The sequence below is a fragment of the Nicotiana sylvestris genome, chromosome 7 (assembly GCF_000393655.2).
Source record: "Nicotiana sylvestris chromosome 7, ASM39365v2, whole genome shotgun sequence".
NCBI classification, from domain to species: domain Eukaryota; kingdom Viridiplantae; phylum Streptophyta; class Magnoliopsida; order Solanales; family Solanaceae; genus Nicotiana; species Nicotiana sylvestris.
Window position 1 is genome coordinate 155,894,401 of NC_091063.1, and position 23,046 is coordinate 155,917,446.

At 33.1% G+C, this 23,046-nt stretch overlaps 1 protein-coding gene and 1 long non-coding RNA gene across 2 annotated transcripts; one reads left to right on the forward strand and one right to left on the reverse strand.

Annotated features, from left to right (window-relative positions):
- Positions 1-5,320: 5,320 nt before the first annotated feature.
- LOC104224396 (uncharacterized) lies at positions 5,321-7,059 on the reverse strand. Its single transcript, XR_011400849.1, has 3 exons — positions 6,956-7,059; positions 6,588-6,682; positions 5,321-5,382 (listed from the first exon to the last, which is right to left on the reverse strand). It is a non-coding gene; the product is annotated as an uncharacterized lncRNA (long non-coding RNA).
- A 13,433-nt stretch (positions 7,060-20,492) lies between these two features.
- Positions 20,493-22,659, forward strand: LOC104229427 (exocyst complex component EXO70H1-like). Its single transcript, XM_009782072.2, has one exon. It carries the CDS (start codon positions 20,604-20,606, stop codon positions 22,503-22,505), a length of 1,902 nt encoding a protein of 633 aa, XP_009780374.1. The 5' UTR covers positions 20,493-20,603; the 3' UTR covers positions 22,506-22,659.
- The last annotated feature ends 387 nt before the right edge of the window (positions 22,660-23,046 follow it).

Sequence of the window (23,046 nt, forward strand, 5' to 3'; positions counted from 1 at the left end):
TAGTCCACCCAAAATGCTGAACCCCTACCATGTGAACCTTCTATCTTTCCACCTAAAACTTAAAAGAAAGGTATCCTCATGAGATTCCCCTGACAAACTCTTTTTCCTTATTATAAGGATTTATCTTTTATTAGTTTAAACATGTATGGGCAGCAGGAGTGTGTCCTGACAGCACATGCTGTCCATTACACTACAATGCACATGCTGCCCAAGGTCCAAAATTAGTAAATATGCCATCAATTAAACTAGAATCTGAAATCTATCCTAGACTGCAGCTATAAATCAATCCTTAAATGTTTTCTGATTTAGCTAACAGACTAACACACAGTGACAATCAATTCTCAGTTGATTCAACAATGCCTCAGTAAATCAAATTAAATAGCATGAGTCAAATTACTATCATTCCAAACTGAAACTAATTGACGACATATATCGAATCGACTACGCGAATCACAACACATACAATCAAAGCCAATGATCAGAATCCAACAGTATTAACATGTGATTCAAATTGTACTGACCAAAACAAAAAGTTTCCCTTGAAACTAATTAATTGACCAAATTCAATTTCAATCGATTGTATAGTTTACACACATACACCCAATCAGTAAATAAAGAAAAACTCGACCAAATAAAAGGTCCGGGCAAGGTGGACAGAATAGTCGACACAAAAATAAATCAACTACTATTTAAACACACGAACAAACATTAACAAAACAAACAACATGAACTGGCAAGAAAAATAAAAAGAAAAAGAAAATACCTTAAAGAACTGAAAATAAGACGACCATGTTTCGGATTTTGAATCGAACCTCTTTTGGGGTTGAACGGACTTTAATCGAAGTGTTCTCAACTGAGAACACTTCGATTAAGTTCCATTAGACCCCAACCTTCTCGTTTAAACGGACAAAAAAAAACTCAGATTCTGGATTTCTAGGGTTCTTAGGGCAGATTTGGGATTCAGGTTTTCTGGTTAGATTCGGACCAAACCAAGCCTAGTTTGGTCACAAGGGAGGTCAGGGGAGTACCTGGCATGGATTTGGGGGGGGTTGGCATGGGTTGGGGTCCGGATCGAATCTTCAAATGAATATTCGAGACGGTGGTGGAAAATTCGAGACCCATGGCTTGTGGATCTGTGTTCAGGGGGTCGAGGTGCCCTAGGGGTGTTAGTCTGGGGGTCACGGGCGTTGTTGTCGCCGAGTTTACGATGAGGGGAAAGGGGGGCGGCGCTAGGGTTCTAAGGGATTTGGGGTTTGGTGAGGGAGACAACTTAAGGGGGGGAGGGGGGTTCTGGCTTAGGGCGTGGGGTGAGAGGGGCAGGTTTATATACGTAATGGGTGGTTAGATCCTGGCCGTTGGATGAAGTGAGATCGAGGGCCAGGATCTTTCACTAAATGAGGAACGGTGTCGTTCCCACTAAAAGGAGGTTGGGCTGGTCCGGGGTTGAACGGGTCGGGCATATGGGAATGGCCTGAGGCCGTTGGATGGGATTGGGTTAACGGTTGAGATTAGACGGCCCTATACGGCGTCGTTTGGGTAAGTGATTGGCCTGATCTGGGCCGTTCCTCTGAATCAATCAACGGCTCAAAAGGGTGATGCCTATACGGCGTCGTTTGGGGCGTCTCTAATAAGACCTGGTTTGGACTGGGTCATTTGTATTGGTTTGGGCCTGATTTCATTTGAATTTTTGGCCCAAATCCAATATTTCCTTCTTATAATTAAAACCAAAGATTCCTAAAAACCAAAATTAAATTACCTAAATATTAATTAACACCTAACAACAGTTATCACATGAATTAAAACATTTAATAAAATCACCACGACAACAAAAATAGAATAGAAATGCATATTTTGTGATTTTCGCTTTTTAAAACCAAATAATGGTTAATTAATTCCTAAATGTATCATGCATGTGGCATGTATTTTTGTATTTTTTAACTATAGCAAAGCGAGCATTTACGGACAAAATAATTATCAAAATGTCACACAAATCCTCCAAATTGTACCCGAAGGTAACTTGTTTTATTTCTTTTCCGATTTCTTTTGGAGTAGTTTCCGTAAAGCAAAAATTACGTGCTCACAGTTCTTATATTACATATTTAGGCAAAAATATTTTAAAAAATATAACTTTATTAATTTCTATATTGTTAGCACCGAGATTTCATTGCCAAACATCAGTGCCAAAATTAGCAATCGATTTTGTTTTTGTCAAATTCCATAGATATTTTTGATTTTTTTATTTTTTATTTTAGTAGCGCCCTAAGTCTGTCACAATTCCGTGGGTTGTGGAATATCATCCGTCACTAAAATTAGTTTTTAATTTTCTTTTTGTAATGTTAGTGTGTTCTTTGTGTGTATTTGTGACCTTTGGTCATTTGTCAAAATTAAATTCACCAAAATTACCATAAACTTCTTAATATACAAGTAATTATTTTGAAAATAAGTGCTTAGTATATAAAATTACTATAAATACTTATTTTAAATAATTAAGGATCACACATATAATAAATATCTTTACAAACTATCATTGTCTTCACTCTATGTGTACTTATTTTAAAACTAGTACTTAGATACACAATATTATTCTAAACACTTATTTTAAAAAATAAAGGACCAAACATACATAAATGTCTCTAAGACAAGAGAAATTTGAATTTTACATACTATATATATATATATATATATATATATATATATATATAATATTTAAAAAGAACAAGTTGGAACAAAATAATAAAGTATGATCTTGATAAGCTCTAAAAGTCAATTGATAAGCTTTGAGGTCATAAGTAAGTATGCAAATGATCTACTGTTGAATATTATTTTTTGTACCTTAATCTTTGTTATTTAAGAATTAATTTACTTAACTTATATACAATTAATAATTTTTTATATATTTCATCTAAATTTTATTTCAAAATCCAATTTTCATAATTTTTTTCTTTTTTGGATAAACTCTTGCAATGACTTCGTAATCAAAGAAAAAATATTTATGGGAAAATGCATCAGTACTCCCCTGACCTATACCCGAAATCCCAGCTACACACTTTTTCTTTGCGGGAATCCTATTACCTCCCTAAACTTATTTTAAATGGAATTATTTTCACCCTTAACGCTGACGTGGCAGAGTGTGTGTATTTCACTCTCCCAAAGGAGAGTGAGAAGAAGGAAAAAACGATTTTTCAGATTATTTTTTATTCTTTTTTACCATTTTTTCTTACTTTTTTTTTTCCTTTTTCTTTGTCTTTTTTCTTTTACTTTTTTTTTCGCTTCTTCTCTAATTCCGGCGGATATTCATTCACCGGCGACTTTGTCTAACCGTTTTTCTTCCATTTTTTTCTTTTCACACAAAAATTAAACTCTCAAAAAGATCTATTCATAAGCAAAGCAAAATACACTCAGATTTGGGGGAAAAAAATTCATCATCGAAAAACCTTCCCACGCCGGAAAAAATGATGTATTGAAATTTTAACTGGAAAAAATTTTCTCAGCTTACATTCATTTTTATTTCTTTTGCTCTTCCTCCCACGCATAAATTACACTTTCAAAAAAAATTTATATATATATATATATATAAAATAAAACACACTTAGATCGGGATAAAAATCTGTCGCCGGAAAAAAATAATTCGCCGGAAAAAATGGTATTTGAAAAATTCCGACGACCACCATTTTATGCCGCCGGTGACCAAAACAAAAAGAAAGAGAATGAAATAACAAAATAAAAATGAGAATAATAGGAAATAAGAAAAAAGGATAAGAAAAAGAAGAAAGAATAAAAAAAGTACTAAAAATGCATGTGGGGGCGCGTGTAGCTCACCACTTGCCAAGAGTTTTTTTGTCAGCATTAAGGGTGCAAATAATTACATTTAAAATAAGTTTAGGGGGGTAATAGGATTCTCGCAAAGAAAAAGTGTGTAGTTGGGAATTCGGGTATAGGTCAGGAGGGTACTTATGCATTTTTCCAATATTTATTGAAAAATGAGTGTTTATTACGGATAATTTATTATGGTTCAAAATAATATTATCGATATGGTAACTTCATGTGCATGACAAAAAGTATAACTAGCTATAGAAGTTTATTGTCTCTATGAATTTGTGGTATATTTATTTGTCATAATAAATAGTTGTAAATATTAATATAACTATTCCCACGTTTTTTAATAACTTGAATAAAAATAATTCTTTTAGATTTAACATTTTTTGTAAATTATTTATTGTGACTAAAATATTACTGCAGTAACTTCAAATGCGTGACAAAAACTTATATTTAGCTATGAATTTTATTATTAAAAAAATTGTACTTGTTAAATCAGCAATTACTACAAATTTTTTATAACTTGAAGCAAAAATATTTATTTAGCAATAATATTATATTTCAAGTAACTTTCTGTCGCTAAAAGATTAGTATTGCTATAATAACTTTATACACGTGGCAAAAACTTATTTTTAACTATAAAATTAGATTGTATCAATAAACTAGTGAATTTGCCGCATTTCGCGCAATTATAAAATTTATTAGTGAAATTTTTCTAAACAATACATATTTGGGTTAATTTATGTGTTAATTCATAACTTTGATTTTGTTAGAAGTTAGAACATATACTTCTATACAATTTATACCTCTGAAGCATTTTAAGATTTATCTATGTATGAAAAATTCAAAAGAGTATTAAAATAAAATAAAAAAACTCAATTTAATACTCGTTGAAGTTACAGAAAATTCATCTTAAGACTACTAATGAAACAAATAGATAAAGTATTATTGATCCTATATTATAGAAGACCAGATTTATAAAGATGACGTACAAACTTTCTTATAGCAACAAAGAATCGCACGAAAAGTGTAACGTCAACAAAATAAAAAAATTGTTATTGAAGTCTTGTTCTTGGAAGGTAGATACTTGGTATTTTAAATAAACAAAAGCAAAACACTATATAATAGAACAAAGCTCCATCTACGCTGAACCTCCATCTCTGTTTCCACCTCTCTCTTTCCAACGCAAAGGATAAGCACGATTCTTATTCCCTCATTGCCAAGCTTATCTAGTTCTTTTATGTATAAAAGATATGAACTTCTATCTTCTTTCTGTAAGAAATAGACAAATGCTGGCTTCTTTCAATAATTAGCAAACTGAATTCTGCCAAAGATGTCATTGTTGAAAGATTTTGGTACATCACAAACACAAGTTATTAGACTATGATATACCTCAATGAATAAACGTAACAGGTTGAAAACTAATCACAAGCCAACAAATTGTAGTTGATCCTTAGAAATCAGGTGATTCCTAGCTATTCTCAAACTCAACCCCTTTAGCAAAGGGGTTCCCACACAATTGCTGCCAATTTCATTTGTTCCAGTATTAGCCTCTAAATGTAGTCACTGAAAGTGATGAAAGCTAAAATGTCAAGTTGAAAAGAACAATAACTACTCTATATTGAGCGGCTATAGACCACATGAAGAATAAACTTGAGAATGAAAACAGCATAGAGAAAAAGAATAGATATTTGATTTTCTACTTCTCTTCGGGCGATGCAATTCTCAAAACTCTGTTGCCTGGAGGTAGAGTAATAACTATGACTTCAATTTCACATAATACTAACAAATAATGACTTAAATTTCATAGAGAAACAACTTCTCTATGGCGATTTGAAAAAAAAAAGAAGAGTACTAAAAAACAGAGGATGAAGAGAAAGACAAGTATGGTCAAATCCTGTATGATAAAAGATAAGAAGGCATCTTCAAATTTGTAGGAAAAGCAAGTTGTTGGTTCTAATTTGCCAAATATTGGTATTGTATCTTTTGCAAGAGTAAGTGCATGTAGTTTATATCATCTCTCCATTGAGTGTTCTCTTCACAAGCTTCATTCTCTCAATTTTAACAGCATCACAATAGATCAACTGTTGTCCTCGTTAGATTGATATTTTCGCATCATGGTGGGCAATTATAGTTGGTTGATTGAGAAAGCTAAAAGGTTAAAATGGGGTGTGAAGAGAAGCTATTAGTTTTGCAACTTTAATTGTCACCTTTATGTTAAGTTTTAACCATAAAAATTGATCACCGTTTAAGCTACCTTTATGCTTTATTTAAATGTCAAACCCCCCAAAAAGGCAGAAACAACATGATCTAAGGAAGAGAAAGAACAATTCGATAAAAAGGCAAGAATATGACAAAAAAAAAAATTAAAAAAGATTTCCTAAGCATTGTAATGTTGCTGCAAATAAGTCATTTTCTGATTACTAAAATATTACTTTGTATATTAAATGCATTAGCCGCTCGTAAATCAGAACTTCAAGGGATGGACTCGACCGAATGGCCAACCACTTAATATTTTTGTAGGAGATGAAATCCAAAAGGAGAAGGAAATAATAACATGGCAAATATAGTAATACTAATATACAAGAATTCGGTATAATCAAAATAAAATATGAATTAACAGGAAGTTAAAAATCTAATAATCGAAACTCCATATGATTAAATTATAATGAACATTTAGAGACACTGTATAATTGAATGATCACAATTATTCAAGGCCGTTTGTTTCGTTTTTCTCTACAGCTATACAAGAGTGTAAAAGAATTACCGACCTGCATTTGTTGAGTGGTTTGTCCTGCAGTTGTGGAAATTATACCTCTCTATAGGTTTTTTTGTCGAACACTTCATCGGCGTCAAATAACATGCCCTGCTCATTTGATTTTTTCACATAATAAACTTGGTAAGTACTTGCAATAAGCAACAGTTAAAAAATTGTGAAATATTCTAAAAGTTAACAACGACAACTACAAAAAAAAAATCAAGTATATTCATTTAATAACAAAAGGACAAAATCTTAAAATATTGAAATTGGGAATAGATAATAGTAGAGATACCTTCATCTTGCAGGTAGAATGCAGAGAAAACAAACTAAACATGAAAGAGAATAACTATGTTCCAAAACGATAAAGATGAGATTTACCTTGAAAATTGAGAGAAACAACTTTGTGACGATTGGAAAAACAGAATGAGTAATAAAACATAGAGGATTGAAAAGAAAGCAAGTATGGTAATTAAGAGAGCAAGAGTGAGTTACTGTTACGAAAGGAATTTAAGGAGAAGCAATTGTTGGGGTTTTTGCCGTGACTGTAACCGATAGAATTTACATAAATACGGGAATGTGTATTTATCAGTAGGAAACTATTCTTTTCTTTATTTAAAAAAGCAAAGCTCTAAGAAAAGAGATAAATAGAAACCCTGGCATTTGAGAGATGCCACGTCAGATTTGTATTGCCCTGCTTTATATAATTATATAGAATTGTAGCTATTAAGTCACTTATTGCCACATATTTAAATAACTTGAAGCAAAAAGATCCATTTAGCTATAGCATTTTGTTTCAAGTACTTTTTGTGGCTATAAAGTTACTATTGCTACAGTAATTTTAAACGCGAGGCAAAAACTTATTATTAGCTATAAAATTGGATTGTATCGATAAATTTGTAGCTATTAAGTCACTTATTACCACATATTTTAATAACTTGAAGCAAAAAGATTCATTTAGCTATAACATTTTGTTTCAAGAACTTTTTTGTGGCTATACGATTACTATTGCTGCAATAATTTTAAACGTGTGGCAAAAAATATACAATTAGCTACAAAGTTTTGTTGTAGCAATAAATTTGTAGCTATTTGAATAGTTATTACTACGATAGTTTGCAACTATAGCAAAAATAAAGAATTAGCAATGCCAATTTAATTTTGTAGCTAATAAATTTTACGAAATTATAAATAGCTATAAAATTTTAATTTTTGTAGCAATTTTAAGGTATTAGCCACGACTTTCATATTTGTAGCCGAGAATTTGTAGCTATAGGTGAATAATGTTGTAGTGTTTATAGTCCTTCCATTCATGGTATCAGCATATCTCGCTAGACATGGACTTCGCTATACATTTATAGACTTAGAAAATTTTGGGTTCAATGGGTACTTATTAAAACATCAGGTGATGATTAACTAATGGGATAATGCATAAAATCTCCCTGACTTATTACCATATTACCAACTATATATTTTTTCTTTTCGGGTATTCTATTACCCCCTTAACTATTTTAAAGTGTAATAAACACCACCTTAAGTGCTGACATGGCATAGAGAGTGTGCTCACTCTCTTAAGGGAAAGTGGATATTACAAAAATAATTTTAAAATTGATTAACAGGTACAAGTGTCATATTTTGATTGGACACTAAATAATTAATTACATATAATTAATTAGTCTCATACATTAGGTGGGAAGGTGGGAAGTTCTTGGAGGGAAGGATGCCGGGGGTCTATTTGGAAACAGCTTCTCTACCCCAGGGTAGGGGTAAGGTCTGCGTACACACTACCCTCCCCAGATCCCACTAAGTGAGATTATACTGGGTTGTTGTTGTTGTTGTTGTTGCATCATGTTCACATTATCCTTATCTGTGAGCTAGGAATTAGGATTAAAGGGGTGATCCGTGTATTCAGAACGTTCAAACATATATTGTCCACTTGCTCTTTTTATTTATTTATTTATTTATAAAGTTACTAATAGCACATTATCTTTATCTCTTTTCTTATGATATATATAAACAGCACTAAGAACATAAATAAGCATACTTTTCTGGAATGGAGATACACACCAACGCGGTTTCAAAGACAATGAAAAGAAATTACAAGGTGCCGAATAAAGTAATAAAAACTTTTCCTCTTAAGAAAATATTTCTATGAACATAGATAAAAGAACAATAATTAAGAAACTTCTCATCTAAAGTTATTTAAAGAGATGTAATGTGAAAGGATTACGTTTTAAATTGTTTCCTGAAATAAAAATATAATGTCAATTGGCTTGCATAGCATCTTTTTTCTTAATAAAGATGCGGAGCTAGCTCTTCATAATTAAATTTACACCTTACCAAAGGAAATTAATTGATCATTGATCTAAGAGAATTCTATTATATTCATTTTAGTTAAATATAATTAATTTTCTTTTAAGTGAGATATTTCTTTTTGGAGAATAATGAAAGTACAAGTAACCCATCTTAAATGAAGTGAAGAAAATAACGGCAGGTTTTACCTTATTATATAATATAATATTTGCTTGGAGTACGAATATCTTATATATAAATTAGTAGTTGGTTTAATTGTTAAGTTTCTTTCATCTAATGAATTTTTGAAAGTGACATGCTTTTGGACTGTGGAGCAAGTTATAATTATTTTTGACGATAGAAAATGTGGTAATAATCAATTAGAAAAGTAGAAAATAGTACGATAACATCAACCCTTAAGGACAAAGGTTAGTTTTCTTTTCGATCTGCTCCTACAAAGAATATAAAATAAATTTTCAAAAAAAAAAAAAGGTAAGAAATGGGGTTTTCCTTATAAGGTTTTTAATGAGGCACCTAACAATGCGTATTACTAAATATGTGTACTCTTTTTCCTTCACTAGAATTTTTTTTCCCACGTGGTTTTTCCTAGTGAGGTTTTAATGAGACACATTATCTTTTAATGAACATCCAAGGGGGAGTGTTATAAATATATTATATTATGGATGTTCATTTAGTACTCCGTTGTAAATAAGCTTCCTGAAGAAGCTTATCCATATGGGACTCCACCGTAAATATGTTTATCTATTTAAGTACTCTATTGGAAATAAGCTTCCTGAAGAAGCTTATCACTTTGATACCCGGTTATGGATAAACATTACCCCCGGTAGAAGATTATTTATACCGGATATAATAAGCTTATCCTTTCAGTACCCAGTTATGGATAAATATTATCCCCGGTAGAAGATTATCCATACCGGGTATAATATGCTTATCCTTTCAGTACCCAGTTATGGATAAACATTACCCCCGGTAGAAGATTATCCATACCGGGTATAATAAGCTTATCCTTTCAGTACCTAGTTATGGATAAATATTATCCTCCATAGAAGATTATCCATACCGGGTATAATAAGCTTATCCTTTCAGTACCTAGTTATGGATAAACATTACCCCCAGTAGAAGATTATCCATATCGGGTATAATAAGTTTATCCTTTCAGTACTCCATTATGGATATACATTGCTCTCAGTAGAAGATTATCCATATCTGGTATAGTAGCAGCTTACACAACAGCTTCCTTTCTTCTATAAATAGAAGAGATTTCAGTTCATTATGTACATCAGTTTGAATTCGAATAATATATCAGTTTCTCTCTATACTTGTCTTTACTTTATAGTCTTTATTTTATAACACGTTATCAGCACGAGACTCTGCCATCTCGAGCAAATATTTTGAAAGTATCTGAGGTAAGAACTTTCTTTTCCTAAATAATGTCAAATCTTTCTAAACTTGAATTTGTAGCCCTGGATATATCGGGCAAAAGCTACATGTCTTGGGTGCTTGATGCTGAAATTCATCTTGATGCGATGGGTCTGGCAGACACCATCAAAGACAAAAATCAGGCATCAAACCAAGACCGTGCCAAAGCAATGATATTCCTACGCCATCACCTTGATGAGGGCCTGAAAATGGAATATCTTACTGTTAAAGATCCAGTCATACTGTGGAATAATTTGAAAGATAGATATGACCACCTGAAGATGGTCGTTCTTCCACAGGCACGATATGATTGGACTCATCTAAGGCTACAAGATTTTAAATCTATCAGTGAGTATAATTCTGCTATGTTCAGAATTATTTCCCAATTGAAGTTATGTGGTGATAATATTACTGATCATGATATGTTGGAGAAAACTTTCACCACTTTTCATGCCTCGAATATGCTCCTGCAGCAGCAATATCGAGAGATGGGATTTAAAAAGTATTCTGAACTTATCTCACATCTTCTTATAGCAGAGCAACATAATGGGCTATTAATGAAAAATCATGAAAGCCGACCTATTGGTTCTTGTCCATTCCCTGAAGTGAATGAGACGAACTTCCACCAAGCTAAACGTGGAAGAAGGTCGTGGCCCCAGTCGTGGTCATGATCGTGGTCGGGAAAGAAACTCTAATCATGGTAATAATAATGCACCAAAGAACACTCCTCACCACCAGCAGTGGAAAAGGAAGAAACAAAAGCATGAAGCGGTGCAAGCACCAAATGCAGAAAATGCATGCTATAGATGTGGAGAAAAAGGGCACTGGTCACGTACCTGTCGTATGTCAAAGCACTTGGTTGAGCTTTATCAAGCCTCCCTAAAGAAGACAGAGAAAAATGCTGAAGCAAATTTTATTTCTGAAGATAATTTAGACTTCATGCATTTGGATGTAACTGATTACCTTGCACTCCCAGAAGGAGAAACAAGTCATGTAATCGGTGGTGAATCTGTAGAAATGTAAATATTTTAATTTTTGTTATTTGTAATAGATAGTATGGTTATGTAATTGTTGTACATAAAGAAAAATTATGATTTGATAATGATGTTTACTATAATATATCTTGTTTATGTCATTTTGAAGAATATGGATAACATTATTAGATCAACTTAAACTCTAGCAGAGTTTGCAAGAAATATACAACCACAAGAAGTGGTTATATTTCGTATATCTCATTGTAATTATATTTTGTTAACTACCAGAAGTGGTATATGCCTATGATCACCAGAAGTGATAATTTAGGCTTTCTATGGTTACAATTGAAGATAAGCTACATAAATATTCTCTATATTAAATGCACGCCTCGATTTGCTCCTGAAGTAGTAAATATTTTAAAAGAGGTTGAGGCATCACAATTTGATGTGATTAATGCGCATTCAGATAATTATGTTCGATTTCCTGAAGGATGAGAACTTTTGATAATATTAATCCATTCCCTGAAGTGAATGTGACAATACTAATAAGTCGGGTAAATATGAACGCGCTCTTGATGTGAATACATTACAATTCACCTCCAGAAGAGTTAATATAATTGAGAGAATATATACTCAATATTTCGTATTTTAAATTTGCTCCTGAAGAAGTAACACAATTGAAATTGCCTCCTGAAGTGGAAAAATATTATGAAGAGGAGTTTTCGTGTGCTTAAACAATTGTTTTACATTGTTTATTTGATTGTGATTTTCTCTCATGACACCAGCAGTGTCTGAGCAATATTTGATAGTACAAAATGTATCAACAACTCCTGAAGAGCTAAATGTTTGCCTAAAGAATACATGACACCAGTAGTGCCAGATAAATATTAGATTGTGGATAATAAATGAAGGCTCTCGAAGAGCTTATATACAAATATGTCATTCATATTATATGATTATGGTCAAAACATATGTTGTAGTAAACCTGAAGTTTACTAATACAAATGGCTATCATATTGAGACTACAAATGATTGGAAGATTGATAATCTTCATGTTTCCACAATCATAGGGGGTAAAATAATATGTATGTGAGAAGTTACCCGCCTTATTCTTTAATTTGTACTATATCATGTATCACAGTAAACCAAGAAGTTTACTAAAGCAAAAGTTTATGCCATAGTAAACCAGAAGTTTACTAAGAGATAGCACATGACATGATAAACTTGAAGTTTTCATTTGCCATTTTTAAATGAGCTATTTGAGAATTCAGATAAGCATATACTAAAGAACTAGAAGATTCTTCAGGAATTCTCATGTGTTGCTTGTTCTCATAATGAATTGATTATACCAGCTAAAGTTGGGACTAAGACCCCTGATTCTGAAATATATAAAAGGTGAATATGGGCCCGTTCACCTATCATGTGAACCACTTATAGGTGCATATATGAGATGGTTACATGTGTAATTATTGTCAACCTGCAGTTTGGCATTTGGAATTGCTTTTCTCGATTAAGAGCATAATTTTCAGATTATGAAATCAAGACAGTTCATCTTGATAATGCTGGTTTATATCCAAGCTGGTTTAGCATTGAATACCTCCTATTAATGGCTAAACCATTGCTTATGAGAACAAAGCTTCATGTGTTGGTCTAAGATTTTCTAAATTGCATATAGCAGCACTTGTATGCATCAGATCAACAATATATGATAAGTCCTCCCTTCACAATTGGTTTAGGATCAGAAACCAAATATTTTTACTATCTTTTGTTGTGTGGTATATGATTAATTTCTCTACCATAATACACAAAGATATGTTTCCCAAAGATGATTGGGGATATATGTTAGTTTTTCTAACATTTGGGGGATGGAATAAACAGTTGAAAAATATGCTATATGAATCGAATTATCATGATCCTCACTTAGAAGATAATTCAAGTCGAATGCCAGAAGCATTTGCTGATCCAAAATTAAATATCATATTTCAGCTGCAAATGCTCCTATTAAAATTAAAGTCCCTGAAGGATAGAGTTTACTGTACGCATGAAGCGTGGTAGACCAATCGGTTCCAAAGGTAACAATCCTTGAAAAATAGTAGGAGCTAATGATCAAAATGAGGAGGAAATAAGCTCTAGAAGAGCCCACGACATAACATTTCATGAAACTCCCGAAAAAGTTCAGGTACCTGAAAATAAAGAAAGTGATGAGATCTCCACAAGTTATGTCGCTTCGGAACTGACACAAAATGATCGTCGACGATATATTTAATACAATATAGTGCACAATATTGTAAAAGATTGTGAGGATCGGACTAGCAGTCCAGACACTTGAAGATGTCATACCATTTAGATACAAGTCTTAACCTATATGACTTATTTGGCTAAATCTATATGAAGATCCTTGAAGGATTGAAAATGCCCGAAGCATATAATTCAAAGTCTTGAGAAATGTACTCGATCAAATTATAAAGATCTTTGTACGGTTTAAAGCAATCTGTGCGCGTGTGGTATAATCGCCTCAGTAAATATTTGCTGAAAGAAAGTTACATAAATTATGTTATTTGTCCATGTATTTTTATAAAGAAAATGTCATCAAAATTTGTTACACTTGCTGTTTATGTTGGTGACATAAATCTTATTGGAACTCCGGAAGAGCTCCAAGAGGGTCTTAAAAATACTTTTACATGGACAAAGTGTACCCATTAAGTACACCAATGAATATTCAATCACTTGAAGTGAATAAGGATCCGTTCCAACCTCTAGAAGAGGATGAGGAGCTCCTTGGTCCTGAAATACTCTATCTCGGTGTAGATGGTGCACTTATTTATCTTGCTAATGCTAACAAAAGTGGTGCAGATCGTATTGGTAATGCAGATGCAGGTTATTTATCCGATACCCATAAAGCTCGATTTCAAACCGGCAAGCAGGGGGTGCATATGATTGAGATCAGTGATTCATTCGAGAAACATGTGGGTTGGAATGTGATAAAAGACCCACAATATTATACGGAGACAATGTTTCATGCATAGCACTATTAAAGGGAGGATTTATAAAAGGAGATAGAACGAAGAACATTTCACCAGAATTATTCTACATACATGATCTTCAGGAAAATTGTGACATTGATGTGCATCAAATTAGTTCAAGTGACAATCCAGCAGATTGTCTTTACCAACATCAATTTTTGAGAATATGGTATACAAGATTGGAATGCGGAGACTCAAATATTTGAAATAAGGTTTTCTTCAAGGGGAGTAAAATGCGCGCTGTACTCTTTTTCCCTTACTAAGGTTTTGTCCCACAGAGTTTTCCTTATAAGGTTTTTAATGAGGCAGCCAGCAATGCGTATTACTAAATATGTGTACTATTTTTCCTTCACTAGGATTTTTTCCCACGTGGTTTTTCCTAGTAAGGTTTTAATGAAGCACATTATCTTTTAATGAACATCCAAGGGGAAGTGTTATAAATATATTATATTATGGATGTTTATTTAGTACTCCGTTGTAAATAAGCTTCCTGAAGAAGCTTATCCATATGAGACTCCACTGTAAATATGTTTATCTATTTAAGTACTCTATTGGAAATAAGCTTCCTGAAGAAGCTTATCACTTTGATACCCGGTTATGGATAAACATTTACCCCGGTAGAAGATTATTCATACCGGGTATAATAAGCTTATCCTTTCAGTACCCAGTTATGGATAAATATTATCCCCGGTAGAAGATTATCCATACCGGGTATAATAAGCTTATCCTTTCAGTACCCAGTTATGGATAAACATTACCCCCAGTAGAAGATTATCCATACCGGGTATAATAAGCTTATCCTTTCAGTACCCAGTTATGGATAAATATTATCCCCGATAGAAGATTATCCATACCGGGTATAATAAGCTTATCCTTTCAGTACCCAGTTATGGATAAACATTACCCCCAGTAGAAGATTATCCATATCGGGTATAATAAGTTTATTCTTTCAGTACTCCGTTATGGATAAACATTGCTCTCAGTAGAAGATTATCCATATCTGGTATAGTAACAGCTTACACAACAACTTCCTTTCTTCTATAAATAGAAGAGATTCCAGTTCATTATGTACATCAGTTTGAATTCGAATAATACATCAGTTTCTCTCTATACTTGTCTTTGCTTTATAGTCTTTATTTTATAACAAACTCAATCATTTTATGATATTCCTTTCATGACCGTCACCTATAAAAGCGGAGCCAGAATTTCAAGCTTACGAGTTCAGGATTTTAATCTTCCGTTACTAGGTTGTAAATTAATAATTTATACATATTCAATGAATTTTTAAAACAAATAAAAAGATCGAACTAAAGTTACTGGATTAAACTGAGCCCGTTTTCCATACTCTAGCTCCCCGATCACCTAAATGCACCAATTTTTAGTTAGTATTATTATCACAAAACCGCCATTCATTTGAAGTATTCCCACGTTGGGGGAGCAATTGGAGAGAATCTAGGAATTAATTAAAAAGCATAAGGTACAAACCAGGTTGAATTATTATGTACGGATTTATGACTTGTAACATTTCATTGTAGGAAAATAATCCAAATGTCAAAGGTTAAAGTCTTAATCTAACACTTTTTTTAAAATCTTGGATGAGCTTTTGACCTATTCCATTACATATTCGATTTTCTCAACCCCTAAATAATATATAATTCTGAAAAGATTTTTCTTAATTAAGTTGATACTTGCGCTCAATATTTTATGTCCCAAACGAAAAGGAACCTTAGTACTTTAAAAGTCAAAGAAAAATGGGTTACATGTGAATAAGTGTTATGTTTTACATTGATGTATTATGTCCATAATCCACTTTTAGAGAACCATAGAAAAATAGATGAGTTTACGTACGTACTCCTTTAGTCATTTGCAAATCAAGTCCATGGTCCATTTTTGGGTGCTTACCTAGATGTTTTACAAATTAATTTCATCTCTTAATGCTCCCCCAACTAATGTCTGGTTGACTGTAATTGAATGATTCGTTTAATATTCATTCATACTATGAGTTAATCAGCCACTAATTATGCTATAGATTATGGGTTTGAGTCGTGAAAACAGGTACTAATGCTTGCATCAGGGTAGGTTGTCTACATCGCACCGTTAGGGCTCGTTTGGTATATGAGGGATAAGAGATAATTAATTTCGGAACTAAATTTGAGATGAGTTTATCTCATGTTTGATTGCGATAAAATCGCGGTATAACTAATCCCCGGATTGTAGTATTTGTTTTAATCCCTATGGGAGGGCGGGATAAATAATCGCAGGATAACTAATCCGGGGATAATTAATCATGGGATAACTTGTTTCCCAAACAAATAAACCCTTAGGGGTGTGGCCCTTCCCCGGACCTGCGAGATGCTTTACGCACCGAACTGCCTTTGTACCATGAGTTAATCAGCCACTAATGAGGTTACGGGTTCGAGCCGCGGAAGCAACCATTAATGCTTGCATTAGGGTATGCTATCTACGTCACGCCCTTTAGGAGTGTGGCATTTCCCCGAACCTGCGAGAGTGTTGTTTGACTCAATAGATATCGGAACCTTTTTGAACAAATCAATCAAAGAAAATGAAGGGGTAAATCTTAGCTAAGTATAATAATCTCTAGAACGAAAGAATATTCCTAATGGGCCTGCACTACTGCAAGGGTCGTACAGTCTCCTGTTCGCCTCAAAGTCGCCATCTGCAAGATGTCGAGCTGCGAGGATCTCGTCACTCGTCGTACTCATCAACGATCGTGGTTGTTCAAATTTGGACCCATACAAGTGCGAGATGTCTTTGTGTATCGGGTTGCCTTTGCACTAGTAGTTAATCATCACCTGATGTTTTAAATAAGTAGCAGTTGAACCCAAATTTTCTTAAGTCTATAAATGCATGAGGAGATCGATATGGTATTTCCTCAAATGCAGCATGTATGTTCACATTATCCTTATCTGTGAGCTAGGAATTAAGATTAAAGGGTTGATCCGTGTATTTAGAATGTTCAAAGATATATTTTATTCTTTTTGTATTTTTTATAATTAAGGTTACAAATAGCATATTATCCTTATCTCTTTTCTTATGCTATATATAAATAACACTAAGAAAATATTTCTATGAACATAGAGAAAAGAACAATAATTAAGAAACTTCTCATCTAAAGTTATTTAAAAAGATGTAATGTGAAAGGATTACGTTTTAAATTGTTTCCTGAAATAAAAATATAATGTCAATTAGATGCATAGCATCTTTTTTCTTAATAAAGATGCGGAGCTAGCTCTTTATAATTAAATTAACACCGTACCAAAGGAAATTGATCAAGAGAATTCCATTATATTCATTTAGTTAAATATAATTATTTTTCTTTTAGGTGAAATATTTCTTTTTGGAGAATAATGAAAGTACAAGTAACCCATCGTTAAATGATTACGACTTCATCCTATATGACAGTGAAGAAAATAACGGTAAAATGCATGGTTTTAGGTTTTACCTTATTATATAATATAATATTTGCTTGGAGTACGAATATATTATATATAAATTAGTAGTTGGTTTAATTGTTAAGTTTCTTTCGTCTAATGAATTTTTGAAAATGACATGTTTTGACAATAGAAAATGTGTTAATAATCAATTGGAAAAGTAAAAAATAGTACGATGAGATCAACCCTTAAGGACAAAGGTTAGTTTTCTTTTCTCCCGCTCCAAAAAAGAATTTTTATATATTTTTTAAAAAAAAAAATAAGAGAAAAAATTATACAGTAACTAATAATAGAAAAAGGAAACCACAGAGAAAATATCAGGAAATAACTGGAATGTTGGCTGATATGAAAGGTAGTTAAACAGATGAGATAAGCAATTTCATATGAATATCTTGTGCTTACATTTTCCATTACATCAAAAGTTGGGGTCCACAAGCCTAATAGATTAAGGTTTTGTCATTTTTCTTAAGTAATCATACTCGTAACTAGAAAAGTCAAATTAATTATGAAAAATCTTTTATTGTGGCTGCTATAATTAGCAGGTGCCAGCTAAAATTTTGGTTTCTTAATATATCTTGCATGTCCCGTTTATTAATCACACGTATTTTTTTTCCTAATCGTACCAAATAATTTTAAATGAATAATTAGTATTTCATGGCTTGTAAGGCAATGCTCCGGTAGAAATTCGGTGACCTATTCCAATCAGAGGCGGGTCTAAGATTTTTATAATATAGGTGGACCACTAAAAAAGAAGGAAAAAGAAAGTATTAAGTGGGAATTAATTGTTTGCTCTTCTAAGTAAATAACTTAGTATTCAATCAAGTACACCATTTAGCCTCTATGTTGACAGATAATATTTGATCAATTCTGAAAAATATGTACATAAAATATTTAGTTTGGCGGAGAGATCATGGGTTCACGTACCCTATGTATTAGCCTATAAATCCGCCATGATTCCAATAGAAGTAAGAATCGTAAGAGAGCTCAAAATTAATATAATAAGGTATAAAGTTACGTACTCTAAATTGACATAAATAATATTTCAGGCAAATGTCACGTCAACAAAATATCGTAAAGAGGATGCTGAAGATAAGGAAGCAAATTTTAATCATAATGACACATTCCAAAGTCGTGCAATGCTTGAGAATTCGTGCAAAATAACTACAAAGTAAACTTAATCATTCTTTATTGAGTTGGATTGTATATGATGTTGTTCACTCTTTTGGACATATAACTAAACTGAAATAGTTAATCTTTTCGTTCAAAAAACAAAAAAACTTAATCATTTTCTCTTCCTTTTTCTACCCCCCTCCCCCCGCCCCCCGCGTCCCTTTCTGTCTTCCTTACTCCATTTGCGTTTCTTATATTTAAAAATATAATGACAAAAAGAAAGAAAAAAGAAACAAATAGAAATGAGATTATACTCATAAAGAAAAAGTTGGTAGTGAAAAAATATGTGTTCTAATAACGTCTGGCATAACGACTTTGATAGTATATGATAAGCATGTTTTGGTCATGCCTTAGTTTTAACTTTGTTTTTTCTTAGATATCGGCTTACGTCGAAAACGGAAACTGCCATTGACTTTCATTCATATTTAGAGTATAAAAAATAAAAAAAGACAAATAAGCCTAAAGAAATATTCCTGTCCTATAACGCCCCAACACCCTCGTATATGATTTGTTATCATTCGTTTGTAGTTTTCAAATTATTAATCTTGTTTATTACTGTTATCAACTTTGTTAACTTTTTCCATATTTTATCTTTATCCTTAACAATATAATATGACTAAAATAAAGTACAATATAGCTTAAATAAAAGGACTTGTAGTAATAGTTGCACAAAATAAGTCGGGAATATTTTTTAATTCAGCTCCAATTTGTTTGGTACATTTATCAAAAGTCAACTTGACCAATATTTATAGTGAAACAAGGCCTATGTACATTAATTCGCTTACAAAATATTTTTTTAGAAATTCAGAAACTATAGAAAAAAAATAGTCTTAGAGCTGAGAGCAACACTTCTCATATAGAAAGATGAAATAAGACATTTACAAATGTTAGTGGGAATTTATTGTGAGGCTATTAAAAAGACAAATATTTCGGGAAGAATATAAGAAAGGAGAGTTATTTTATCTCACGTGTAAAAACTATTTTAAGTTCAATGCATTGACAGTGTGGAAATATAAAATTGAATATCAAGCCATGTTATCAATTCCCGAGTAAACCATAGCTATATATTTCTTTGAGTTATAAATATTTAATTTAATTTAATCATGTGCAGTATAAATAATCTAATATATGACACGTGTGTACATATATCTCGCACGGATTTATTTTTTAATGTATATCTCATATAGATGACTAGAAAATATAATGTCAAAATATACTACTCCTTTTTTTCTTTCTTTTTTTTAAAATATATTATAAGTTGAGGTAATTTCTAAAACTTATATACAATGAATTGGGACATAACTCACAATAAGCAACAGAAAAACTATAACTGTGATTATGAATATTCAAACTTCTTGTTATTCAAGGAACGTGCGTTAATTACACCATTTAATTTGAATAATTTTATTATTAACAAGAATAATTCAAACTCCTCACTATCCTACGTGTAAGCCATGTCATGCGTGAGAGTCAAACGCTCCTCGTGCGTGTATTGCTGACTCTCATACTCTCAAAAGTCCAATACCTACTGCGCGCCTTACTTTTACCTCTATATATATCCCCTCAACCGCCATGAAAATCCATATCAAAGCTTCAATCATATAACTGTACTCTTCTTTCTTCATCCAAAAACCATTTCTAAACACTGAAAATCCTGAATAATTTCTGTAAACTGAAAACGATGCCGAGAAAAGGAATGAGAACTCTCAATTGGTTTTCTCCTAAACATTCAACAACTGATAGTACTTCTCAATTCTCTTCCCCTTCGCGTTTCGGATTTTCTCCTTCTCGGCCTAGTTTTTCAGAAGCGGTGATTGATCGGACACTGGATATGGCGGAGCCGATGATCATGAAGTGGGACCCAGACACCACTACCTTTGCTAAGGTGACTTCTCTGTTCTATGAAAATAGAAGAGAAGCCAAGGATTTTATCAAGTGTGTGCATAATCTACAGAAGGCTATGCACTTTCACTCAACTGAGAATTCGAGATCCGATAAGCTTGTTCGTGCTCAATCTTTAATGCAAATTGCAATGAAACGGCTGCAAAAGGAGTTTTACCAAATTCTTTCAATAAACAGAGCTCATTTGGATCCTGAATCCATATCTACTGTCTCTTCCCGTATTTCGACCCGATCGAGTATTTCTGATTTCGACGTTGAAGATGACGATGATCGTGTAATTGGCGGTGAGTCTATTTCTGAAGTTGAGGATTTTTCTGTTGTTGTAATGTCGGATTTGAGATTGATAGCGGAGTGCATGATCTCTTCTGGCTATGCGAAAGAGTGCTTGAAGATTTACAAAGTTATACGTAAATCGATCGTTGACGAAGGCATTTATAGACTCGGTGTTGAGAAATTGAGTTCTTCGCAAGTTCATAAAATGGATTGGGAAGTTGTGGATCTGAAAATCAAGGATTGGCTTAACGCGGTGGATGTAGCTATGAAAACATTGTTCAACGGAGAGAGAATTCTCTGTGATCACGTCTTCGCATTCAACGATGCAATAAGAGAGTCGTGTTTTACTGAAATTTCAAAAGACGGCGCCATGATTTTGTTTAGTTTCCCGGAAAATGTGGCCAAAAATAGCAAGAAGTCGCCGGAAAAAGTGTTCCGGCTGCTTGATAAGTACACCGCTATCGCCGAACACTGGCCGGAGATTGAAGCTATATTCTCTTTCGATTCAGAATCCATTATCCGATCTCAGGCATTGACGTCACTCGTCAAGCTTGGCGAATCTATAAGGACGGCGTTGGCTGAGTTTGAAACTGCTCTACAAAAGGAATCCTCAAAGACGACAGTTGCCGGAGGTGGAATCCATCCTCTCACCATTGACGCAATGAATTACATAATTCTACTCGCTGATTACAGCAACGTACTCTCCGACATCCTCGCCGAAGCTCCTCCTCCGGCAAAAGCTTCGTTGCCTGAATCATTTTTCGGCATTGTGGATTCTGATGCGTCTCCGGTACCGGCGATCTCACTCCGATTCGCTTGGTTGATTCTCCTTCTTCTCTGCAAACTCGACGGCAAAGCAAAACAGTACAAAGATGTATCTCTCGCGTATCTCTTCTTAGCCAACAATCTTCAATACGTCGTCGTAAAAGTCCGTTCATCGAATCTCAAGTACTTGCTTGGTGAAAATTGGATATCAAAACAGGAGGGAAAAATCAAACAGTTTGCATCAAACAATGAACGGCTAGGATGGGGCCACGTCATAGAATCTCTCCCGCAAGAGCCAAATGCTACAATGACTCCCCAACAAGTGAAGGAGATTTTCAAGAAATTTAATTCGTTTTTCGAGCAAGCTCACCGGAAGCAATCTGTGTGCGTCGTACCTAATAGTAAACTTCGTGACTCTCTGAAAGTGTCAATCGCGAGGAAAATACTTCCACTATATCGGGAATTTTACAATACACATAAACATATGATGGCAATAGAGAGACACTCGAGTCACGTAATCAAATTTTCCCCTGAGGATATAGGGCATTACTTGTCCGATTTATTTTTTGGACCAATTGAGTCGGAAAGTTCCTCATCCGTTGAGTCTTCACCATCACGTACAATACCGTCAAGATTGCGGTGAAGAGAAATAAATACTTAATTTTTCTTCTTGTTATGTCATGTAATTATGTATAAACATGAAGATCATAGTAAAATGTGTAATAAATTGCACAGTTAATAAAAGTTAGAATTATTTTGTCATTCCTAACTCGTGTTGATTTGAATGTATTGACGAGACAATTTTAATTCATGAGTTTGGTGTCTTCGGCTTGTACGTGCCATAAAATGATCAGTATATCGAGAACATATATATTCGTATTTTGTTAAAATGCAATTACACTGCAAATTATCAAGTTGGTATAAGGTTTGAAGTTTAATATTTGTAATGAGTTTTAATTCTAACTGCAATAAGAGTAATGTGCATTGTGGTGTTTTTCGAAACAAAACATAATTATGGGTCCAAATGTAACAACAGATTTTTGAGGCTATGATTATTACCTAACAATTTTTACACTAGAATCTATGTTTTATTATTCTCTGCAAAAAAATTAACATATGATTGTTTATTTTATTATTATTCATTGAGTTAATAATATTTGCATCATAATTTCCACGTAAACCAA

Bases quoted from the DNA above. Each gene is read 5' to 3' on its own strand.
- LOC104229427 (XM_009782072.2), top strand. From the start codon at position 20,604: ATGCCGAGAAAAGGAATGAGAACTCTCAATTGGTTTTCTCCTAAACAT.